This window comes from Eleginops maclovinus, chromosome 1, assembly GCF_036324505.1.
Source record: "Eleginops maclovinus isolate JMC-PN-2008 ecotype Puerto Natales chromosome 1, JC_Emac_rtc_rv5, whole genome shotgun sequence".
Lineage (NCBI taxonomy): Eukaryota > Metazoa > Chordata > Actinopteri > Perciformes > Eleginopidae > Eleginops > Eleginops maclovinus.
In genome coordinates, this window is record NC_086349.1 from 25357887 (window position 1) to 25369145 (window position 11259).

The following is an 11259-nucleotide window of genomic DNA, read 5'->3' on the forward strand; positions in this document are numbered from 1 at the left end:
TTGTGTTTGTTTAAAAGTTTATTTTCCTTAAAAACAAAAACATGTACATGAAACTGTGATCATAACAATCTTTCCAGCATTAACAATAAGTGACCGATGCAGGAAAAGAAATATACATACAACATTTGAATAGAAATAAAACAAACAGGATGCTTGAAAAACTGAATATTGCACAACACACACACTCACACACACTTGCTCTTGTCTCCACCCTAACACTGCCACCTTCAGTTGCAGATATTGGTTTGTTTGTTTGTTCACGTTTGCTCAGCTTTAAAGACAAAACAATATTCTAACAGAGAAGTTTAATTCACCGACAGAAACCCTAAATGGTCAGTCTTTTTAAATTAAATCTCGAACAGGAAAACAAAACCTTTTCTTTTGGTGTGAAAATCAAACACACCAGAAGTGAGCTAATGCTCTAATACCGTCAGACTGTCTGTTATAAAGAAAACAGTAAACATTAAATTAAAAAGTGCAGATTATACATTAAATACTGAGCGTTCTGCAGATTTATATCTGACCTTTCATCCATTTCTTTTCTTTCTGATGGAAATAAACCATTTTTTATTCTTTATTTTTCTTCGCTTCTCTTGCCAGAACATGCTCTCATTACCTAATCTCTTTTTAAAGCTGTTTTCTATAAAGCAAGAAAACATGGCAACCTGTTTGCAAAAGAAATCCTCTTGGTTTAGGTATTTTCTGACACTATATAAAAGTAATACATTATTAAAAATAAAGTAAAGTGAGCTAGACATTGATCGTTATCGGACATTCTTTCAAAGGTGGATATATTGCAGGAACTAACGGGGGTTCGGAAGCAATTAACCAAACCTAACGTATCTCAAGTGTGTATTTAAAGTACACCAAATACACGCAAAAAGTATGAAAAGTAAAACTGCAGATTTCACGTTATTGAGTGGCTGTTTGTGGGCGTGGCTTCTCTATGACATCATACGATACCGTTTTTGCTGATGATAATAATGAGCACCAATCTGCAGTTCAAAAAATATGAAACATTATTTGGCATCTGTGAGACACTGTATTTGAGGTCACTACTGAAAGAAGAGGGACAGAAAAACAGAAACAGCTTTCAAGTTGTTACACCTGCATCCTCCTCTTCACCTAAATCTCATCTTCATCATCATGTCCTCCCATTCTTCTTCTGCTCCTCCTCTTCTTCCTATCCTCTCAGCTCCATGGAGGGATTTCCTCTCCAAATTTGGCACAGTGAGCTGAGTTCTTAGCTTCAAACAGAATCTGAATGAAGAAAATATTTTACAGAGCTTATTTATGTAGAATATGTGTTAAGATGAATACAATACGCTGAAATAAACACTATATATAATTAATGGTAATAATTACAGACAATTACAGAACTAAAATGTGAAGTTTAAGGTTTTAAAAGTCTAAAACCGTCGGTGTTGAATAAATTAGCCCTAGTAATAACCCTAATAATAGTAAATCTAAGAATGCCATGAATTAACAATATCATGAATACATTATATTAGTTATAATTCTATTAAAATTAAAATAAATACAATAATAATAATAATCATCTTTCCCTATAAATGCCATAAAATAACAAATGGCATTAATACATTATATTAGTAATAATCCCAAGAAAAGTTTTACAAAATTATAATAATACAATTAAATAATAACAGTAGTAAAAATAATAAAGACTCACCTGGTTGTGTACGTACGACTCACACAGGTAGCACCACACAGACAGGTCACAGAAGCTCAGCACCATGGGGTGTTCAGAGACGACGCCGTGAGTCACCATGTGCTCGTTGACATAGCGACCACAGAACACCTGAGACAGGAGGACGGCAGGTGAGACGCTTTACAGGATCAACGGGTGAGACGGAGTGTGTGATGGAAGGGGGAGACAGGTTACCTGGTAGCAGGTGAGACAGATCCAGTTCTCAGCCTCAGAGCCGCAGTCCTGACACGGCTGGAAGATGTCGATACCTGTAGCGGGGAGGGGCTTAACAACGTCCAGGTGAGGACACCAGGAGAGGGGGTCAACCACGTAGAGAGGGGTCTGAAGACAGACCAGCAGAGAGAGAGACAGGTTAGTAATTCATAGATAGACGGTAGATACTGAATAGAGAACAACGTAACATAGCGGTGCGGGAATGAGTCCTAGAACTGAGAAATGAATTAGCATTTTACCTTTTAAGTATTTTGAATGGGTTTGGATAACATTAGCCGCCTTTAGCTTAGCGGTGGTGACGTGAAGTCATGTGACCGTGCTGTAGTTTCATTATAATGACGATAATAAAGTATGTTTAAAGACTTCACTATTAAATTAAAGAGTAGTTTATTACATCCGCCTGTCCTCCGCACGTCAGCTCCAGAGATGTCTGAGGCTTCGACCAACCACACGCTCCCTCTTCCTCTGGTCCCGCCCCTGCTTCACTGGCAGGCTTGTCTCCAGGGGCAACCGAGTCTGGCGCTGCCGCTGTAACATCCTGTAACATTAGACAAGTTATAAGGTATAAGACTTTCAAAACGATGGGATGTAAACACTAACAAAGTACAGATTTGTATTTTATTTACCTCCCAATTTTTTTGAATCTATGTATTCTTTATTGATAGATATAAGACATGTTTTCTTGTTTTATGTAAACTAAATATATGTAAATATTTTTTACAAATCAATAATCTATATATAACACTATTCAAATCAGACTTCCCGCTCACCTGAGTTTGTGTGCTATCTTTTGATTGGCTGTTCTCAGGTGTCAGTGCAGCTGACTCCACCTTCTCCGGGCTTTGGCGGACCTTTGGCCTGGCCCCGCCCACTGGGGTTGACGTAGCAGGAGCTTGATTGGCTGCAATTTGACTGATGTCCAAACCGGCCAATCCCTGCGTGAGCTGCTCAAGACCACACTCCGTCTGATTGGAGTAAAAAGCAAACAAATCGGAAACACAAATTTTAGATTTCATGTATTTTTGTTATTCTCATTTTAATCCATAAACGTGGTTCCATCATTACCGTTGTGTTCTGCTGTCCTGTAGGGGGCAGCGGTGGTTTATTTGTGCTGCTTTGCTCTGACTTCCTGCCTTTTCCTTTAGAACTACGTTTCCCACGATGCTTTGGGGAGGGAACAGACACCCGGACGGACTCTGGGACTGAAAAAAAGTAATAAAGTAATTAAAATGAAACTAAAAAGAAACACATTTAATCCATTTTAAAATAACTGACTGCGTATCCGTAGCGACTTCCAGTAGGGGGCGTGGTGACGGATGACCTCGTTGATTGTTGCCACTGCGCTGTGATGAGGAGGGGGGAAGGGCGTCGCTAAAGAGGGAGGAGGGTCTCCTAGCAACACGCTGGTGCACATCGCCATGGAGTCAGAGATGGACGACAGGTTATAACCTCCCTGAGAGAGCGAGAGACATATTGTAACTTTGATTGACAAAAAAACACAGATTTTCTTAACTTAGATGCATGTATTTCATATCATTTCACGTGTGTGTGTGTGTGTGTGTGTGTGTGTGTGTGTGTGTGTGTGTGTGTGTGTGTGTTTACCTCCAGTATGAGTAAGACCCGCCCCCCGGCCAGTGACATCAGCAAGTGTGTGAGGTGGGCGTATCCCTCGGGTGTCACATTATACCCTCCTAGCGGATCCCCTCGGGCTGCATCAAACCCGGCCGACACCAGAACCAGACCGGGGTTAAACTGTGGGGAGAGAATCGACCAATCAGAGGACTCCGTCAGGACTTAACAGTTAAGTCTGTTCCTGTGTGTGTGTGTGTGTGTGTATGTGTGTGTGTTACCTCGGTCGCGATCGGCATGATGACGCTGTGAAAGGCGGCGAGATAGTCAGAGTCGCCCATCCGCCCGCCGCTCCACGCCACGTTGACGTTAAATCCCGCCCCTTTAGACTTGCCCACCCTGTCCGGGGCGGCATCCAAAGAGGACGGGAAGAACGTTCCGTTGTCATAGCGATGGAGGGAGACGTACAGGACGCTGGAGAGAAAATCCATCATCACTCAAACTCCCAGTCACTTAAATTCATAACAATTGCATTAAGTCACGTAAATGCTCACCTGTCGTCGTCCTCGAACATGTGCTGCGTCCCGTTGCCGTGGTGAACGTCCCAGTCGAGGATGAGGACTCGCAGCGGTGCATCATGGGATATTTTCTGTGCGTGGCGAGCTGTGACCGCTGCCGTGTTGAAGAAACAGAAACCACACGGAGAATCTTTCTCTGCGTGATGACCGGGAGGACGGACGATCGCCACGCCGTTACTCACCTGGAGAGACCGGTGGAAAATGTCAATAAAAAACACATCCCAAATTACAGATCAGCCAGGGGAGGGTTCACAATCTGTTAAGCATACCATGTCTCAACCTGAGCTGTGTGAATGTGTGTGTGTGTGTGTGTGTGTGTGTGTGTGTGTCACCTCTCCTGAGAGGATCCTCTCCACCGCGCTGAAGCAGCCTCCTGCAGCCAGCAGAGCGCACTGGTAGCTCTGGTTGTTGATGAAGATGGAGTTAAACTCCAGCCCCAGTTTGTGCAGATCTCTGGGCTTCATCTCTGCAGTGGCCTTCATCTGCTCAATGTGCTGCACACTGAACACACACAAAAAAAACACACACATTTATTTTAAAGGACATTCAACATCATTGACTTGATTGATAATAAAAACTGTTTCAGGCCTACAACTTTTTTTATGAGCTCTGTAAATGTGTAAATACCTGTGACAGGTGGCCAGCTCCCCCTCTGTTGCTAGGCGAGTTGGAATCCGTTTGCAACGACCGACCAATCCCAGCTGCTGATGTTTGGCGAAGATTTTAAATATCCTCTGAGGCTGTTCAGGGTGATGTCTGCAGGGACAGAGTTATCTACGTTAAGTTACTCTATATATATATATAGAGTTATCTGCAGTCTGGGGGACACTCACCTGTCCCAAAGGTTCAGGTGCTCCATCATCTTCTCATCATAAACCAGACCTGTTGTCCTGGCAACAGAGGGAGGCGGGTCAGTGTGCTTTGTGCTTTGCTCATTGGTTGTTGTTCTGATGACACGCCCCTCAGCCAATCGACTGCCTTCTGCAACAGACACACGAAGAGAACAGGAAGTAAATAAAACTGAATTTGACATCCTGGATGTATAGACCAAACATAAGGGGTTAATAATAATAAAACTCTCACCTAGTGTTTGCAGGGAGACCCAGTGAGGATACAGAGCTGAGACTGTCTGAGAGATGGACTGCAGAGCACTGACGGACAGACAGACAGACACAGACAGAAGACAGACAGACAGACAGACAGACAGGTGGTTAGATATACAGCAGCAGTATAAATGATGAGCTCAGGGTGTCAGGTGTTCCAGATTTTACCTGTCAGACGGAGTGGTGGGCGGAGTCAGGGGAGGACAGGCTCCTCCCAGCAGAGCTCTGACACATGCTGCAGCGCCCTCTGCTGTCGACTGGAGGTTATAACCCCCCTACACACAAACACAAACACACACACACACACACACACACACACACACACACACACACACACACACACACACACACACACACACACACACAGCGTATAAATATAATGAGTAAAAGGTACACAGCAAGCGATACGCTGGTGATTCGAAACATTGATTTTACCTCGAGAGCGAGGACGAGTCGACCTTCTGCCAAACTCATCAACATGTGAGTCAGGATGTGGAAACACTGAGGATTCACACACATCCCCCCCTGAACACGAACACACACACACACACACACAGTAAGATATTATAAAACAGATCAATACATTCAAATAATTTTCACTGATCTCAAGTCAGGGGAGTTTTTACCTTCTCATCTCCGACAGCGGCATCAAATCCAGCAGAGACCAGAACCAGCTGAGGCTGAAACTGAACACACACACAAATATAAACATAGTATAAATCATTATCACTCATTTATAAACAGTCAGATGTCTCCTCTATCCGTCCGGTGATACCTCGTAGGCTACAGGCAGCAGCAGTTGTTGAAAAGCGGCGATGTAATCAGCGTCTGTCATCCCCGTCTGCAGGGTCAGAAACACAGAACAGGAAGAGGCGTGAAAAGTGAACAGTGACAACAATTTATTGTACAACATAAACAGTCTTTCTCCTGACTGAATGCTCTGTGTACATTTCGAATGCTCCTCAAACACAAATCATATTGGCATTTTCCACAAGGTCTCTATCTGAATATCCACACGGGACATGCTGTGGCACGCTCACCTTGTTCCAGGGCAGGTTGATGTTCCTGCCTTCAGCTCGTCCACTGCCGACAAACTGACTGTCAGACTCCGAGAGGTGAGGCCAGAAGGACCCCTCCTCATACCTGTGCACACTGAAGTACAGGACACTGACACACACACACACACACAATATTAACGTGTTGGATTTTATTTGTAAGAATTTGTTATTTTTGAGCGTTTGTAACCAGGATGGAGGATCAGGAGTTTACCTGGGGTCTTCTTGGAACTGGTACTGGATACCCTGACCGTGATGAACATCCCAGTCCACTATCAACACCCTGACACACACACACACACACACACACACACACACACACACACACACACAAATTATGTTTATTGAAACAATAAGACTTGTTACAGTTTTTAGGGTATTGTCACTTTTTACACACGTTGAATGAAAGCTCAGAATGAAAATCAATGTTGGAATAAAACTCTGACAGAAAGTGACACACACACACACACACACACACACACACACACACACACAGACACACACACCTACCTGCGGACTGAGTGTCTGGTCTGAGCGTATCGAGCTGCGATCGCCACGTTGTTGAAGATGCAGAAACCGTTGGAGGTGTTGGACTGAGCGTGATGACCTGGAGGTCTGACGGAGAGACAGACACAGATATATGACATTAGAAGCTGAAGCTCTGGTTAACTAGGAGCACCTGAATGCACCACCAGAAGCTGCAGTTGTTACCTGACGACGGCGAATCCGTTCCGGAGTTCAGAGGTCATCACCTGATCAACCAGCTGCAGGACTGAACCCACCGCCTTCACACACACCTGGAAGGACTCCTGACACACACACACACACACACACACACACACACACATACACACACACACACACACACACACACACACACACACACACACACACACACACACACACACACACACATACAAATGTTGTTCAGAAAATATGCATTTACTGTACATATTAACCTTTAAACAGTATGTACTTTTGGTCAGTTTTGTTCTATAAAGCCAAGTTAATATTGTGTGTGTGTGTGTGTGTGTGTGTGTGTGTGTGTGTGTGTGTGTGTGTGTGTGTGTGTGTGTGTGTGTGTGTGTGTGTGTTCTTACAGGATGAATGTACACAGAATCGTATTTCTCTGACAGAGTTTGAAGATCACTTTCTTCCATCGTCTGCGTCGACCTCATCAAATCCACATACTGTTTCCTACAGACACACACAGGAGGGTAAAGTAGATTAAAGTAGAACTTCTTCAGACACATTAAATATCATTTTATTATTCAAGTGTTTGTGGACTCACGTGTGAGAGAGCAGCAGCTCTTCTTCTGAAGCTTCTCTGGGCTGAAACAGAAACGTAAGGCATAAGAACTGGACCAAAACGCGACTGTGAATTACTGTAAAACCTCTCAAATACAGTTCATTTGTGTTTCCATGGAGCCTTATCGACATTGTGCTGGCAACCAGTGACAGTCTGGTCCGGCTCTGTTGTGATTGGTCCATATAAAATAAGTGTGTTAATGACAGACAACCAGTGGTTCAGGGTAAATATTAATAAAGTCAGGGCTCATCCGTTCCAGCGTGTTCTGTCCTTTCCAATGTTTACCCACTGCCTCATCCTCACTGCTGTGAGATTAATCGGTGTTCAGCGGCTGGGAACATTATGCAACCTAGCTGCTATTCCAATTTAGATTCCTCACAAACAGCAGGTTTCTTTCAGAACAACTTCCCGTTGCAAATAAAATACACGATTGCAGAAGTGTTACTGACCTCCACTGTGACGCAGTGAGACAGCAGCTCCTGTCTCTGCAGCTCCTCCATGATGGACGTCACTCGGTCGGGACATTCTGGATGGCTGAACGACAAACACAAATATAGTATCAGAAACACCTTGTAATCAAAATCAATGTGTACAAGAGTATGTCTAAATCACAGACTGTTGGGTCAAAATCTGTCTACATTTACCCTTGGTAGTAAAACACATCTGCAGTATCCATAATGACATCCCAACACACTGAGTGGCTCAAACAGCAGGAGTCAAAATAAAGAAAGAACATGTATATTTAAAAGATGGTAAACATCCATAAAGCTACTGTATGAACTTTGTTATTGCTTGCTTTTCCTACCTGGAGAGAAAAGCAGAGAGACCTTAAAGAATTAAAACTAGTTCACGTGAGAAGATCAACCTTACACATTTCCGCCAACGTAGTTAGATTGAATTGTGTTCAAAGTGATCACTACCAGAGGGGGTTTGGTCCTCAATGCGTTTCTGGCTGAATTGACTTTATGTGGACAAGCACAGTCCCATAGCAGCCCGATCACTCACACACTTTTAATGCCAGGTGTATGCAGGTGTGCAGGTTACCTGGAATCCCACAGGTTCTTATGATGAGTGAAGATCTCAGAGTAAACCAGACCTGTTCCTCTGGCTGCTGATTGGCTGGACAGATCCTGCACATGCACACACACAAACACACGGGTTAAAACAATGTGTTTCTGGCTGGCGTAAAGAGGGTTTTATTTACATTAATCCATAACGTCTGATGTCTGACTCTCACCAGCGTCTGCAGTCTGTCGTTCAGCTCCTCATCGCCCTCGTCTCTGCTCCTATCCATCTTTCCTCTCCTCTTCGCCTCCTGCAGACTGCTTCCTCCTTTCCTCTCCTCCTTTCCTTTACTGTCGCTGGGGCACTGAAAACACAAACGTCAACCTTTAAAACACACAGTGACCTCTATGCTCCTCACAAAACTTGCAGAATAATAATAACAATACATTTTGATCCCACTAGAGACAAGAAAGAATAAATAAAAAGAAGATTTAAAATAAATAAACAACAGAAAAAGTAAACAGAAGGAGAGAAGGGAGCTGGTGTCTCGTTGACTCCCGTTTCAGTCTGACCGAAGAGTTTAAGACGTTCATGTATTAACTGGAAACACAGACAGGTGGACCTGAGGTCAAACTCCAGCTCAGGTAAATGAATAAAAGCTGCAGAGAGAGTCCTTCTTCTTCTTCTGATTGCTGTCAATGAATGAATTGGGTTTGGCAATACAGTGGGGCAAAAAAGTATTTAGTCAGCCACCAATTGTGCAAGTTCTCCCATTTAAAAAGATGAGAGAGGCCTGTAATTTTCATCATAGGTATACCTCAACTATGAGAGACAAAATTAGAAAAACAAATCCAGAAAATCACATTGTAGGTGTGCGAGTACCACTGACATCAGCTTAATAAAACGTAATGCAATCCCTTTAGAAAAATATTTTTAAATGTCAAACTGATGTTTAAAAAACAAGTTTCCAGGAAATATGACCATGATCTGTGTGTGTTGCAGTGTGTTGGTGTGAGTGTGTGTGTGTGTGTGTGTGTGTGTGTGTGTGTGTGTGTGTGTGTGTGTGTGTGTGTGTGTGTGTGTGTGTGTCAGCTGACAGACCTGAGGAGACAGTCGGGGAGATCTTCTGACCGACTTCTTTCCAGATCCCGGAGAACCTGAACCAGACTGCATCTCTGATCCACCTGAAGAGAAAACAACAACATTTTAAGCGTTTTATTTTAAACTCCTTATTAACCTTAGAGGTAACTCAGATAATTTAAATCCGAAGAAGCACACTAACACATAGGAAACATATTTGAGCTTATATGATAAAGCCATGCTACACACAAACAGTGTCCTCTAGGAGCCCTATTTTTTCGTAACTGTGTCATCATTTCTTATCTTCTCTTGCATGTTCCACTTTCTCAGACTCATGGCATAGCTTGCAAACTCGCTTGGGAAGATTTTCTATGAGGAAAAGTGTGCTGAATTGTATAGGTATATTATAAATCGATATTGCCTGCACACATAGGACATCTAAATGTGCAGCTCTAGAGAAGACGCATTTTATATCCGACACAACCTCACTAACAACACCTCTACATGCACCGGCCATAGTAATAAAACATTCATATATAAGTAACATAAAAAGCCACTTATGCACTACAACATATATTATAACATGCATACTGGTCCAGCTTTAGTCCTGTGATGGGAAAGTGATGTGATAATGGTTATAAGGTCAATGTGTGTATTTCTCAGCCTCTTTATTTGGACTTTCTCCACATTTTGCCTTTCCGCGTGATTTTAATAAATGTAATATTGACACTTTCCAAATTCCCAAAGTACCTGAATGTGACACATGATCCAGATATTTCCAGATACACACACACACACACACACACACACACACACACACACACACACACACACACACAGACACACACACACACAGACACACAGACAGACAGACAGACAGACAGACAGACAGACAGACAGACAGACAGACAGACAATTTATTGATCGCAATTGGGAAACCCTTGTGTTACAGCAGCAGTGTGTTCAGGTGGAATAACAAATAATCATAATACAATCTACAAAAACAGTAAGTATTTATACCTATCTACAGTAGAAAATACATATATCATAAGAATATAAAATATTAATTTCAGTAAACATGAAAACAACGAGATAATATATTGGGTTACCAGCTTAATGAATACACAGTGTATGGTTACTCATCATGGTGAGTCATTGCAGCAACAGGCTCCTTAAATACTTCTGAATCATCCATAACACTGTCGTTATGCTTATTGTCTTGTATTTACTGCCTTAAATCTAATATTCCTGAGTTAAATCTGACAATAAATCCATATCTAAACACGGATTTCTGTTTCTCTCACTCTGTATTGATTCCCTCTCCCTCAGGACCAGCTCGTGTCTCAAACAGTGTTGGTTAAAAGCGGGTTTATATATTAATCAAGCATTAAAATATTAAAATAAACGACACTCACTTTTTCCAACCTTCCTTATTCTTCTTGTTTCTCCCTGAGCGCCAACCGAACGTCAAAACAGTCGCTTGCATGTGACGACACCACGCAGGGCGTCGGCCCGACACAATGACGTCATGTTCAATACAGGAATTATGGAGATTTTTTAAAAATTCATTCAATTTTTCTTTAAAGCTGGTCATATTTATTCATTTTTATGATTGCAA

At 42.5% G+C, this 11259-nt stretch overlaps 1 protein-coding gene across 2 annotated transcripts; it reads right to left on the bottom strand.

Annotated features, from left to right (window-relative positions):
- Positions 1 to 11190, bottom strand: hdac6 (histone deacetylase 6). 2 transcript variants are annotated; one of them, XM_063887790.1, is made up of 29 exons: positions 11057 to 11190; positions 9663 to 9745; positions 8794 to 8925; positions 8601 to 8686; positions 8006 to 8090; positions 7539 to 7579; positions 7348 to 7444; positions 6959 to 7056; positions 6758 to 6862; positions 6462 to 6530; positions 6233 to 6359; positions 5968 to 6033; positions 5819 to 5878; positions 5628 to 5717; positions 5361 to 5467; positions 5173 to 5240; positions 4923 to 5070; positions 4717 to 4845; positions 4422 to 4590; positions 4066 to 4271; positions 3793 to 3985; positions 3545 to 3694; positions 3218 to 3395; positions 3008 to 3144; positions 2713 to 2907; positions 2337 to 2480; positions 1904 to 2050; positions 1691 to 1819; positions 1 to 1260 (listed from the first exon to the last, which is right to left on the bottom strand). In XM_063887790.1, exons 2-29 carry the CDS (start codon positions 9732 to 9734, stop codon positions 1192 to 1194), a joined length of 3297 nt encoding a protein of 1098 aa, XP_063743860.1. In that variant the 5' UTR covers positions 9735 to 9745; positions 11057 to 11190; the 3' UTR covers positions 1 to 1191. The 2 variants fall into 2 exon arrangements, with proteins under 2 accessions (XP_063743860.1, XP_063743869.1); XM_063887799.1 differs by lacking the exons at positions 9663 to 9745; positions 11057 to 11190 and adding an exon at positions 9008 to 9137.
- Between the last annotated feature and the right edge of the window lie 69 nt (positions 11191 to 11259).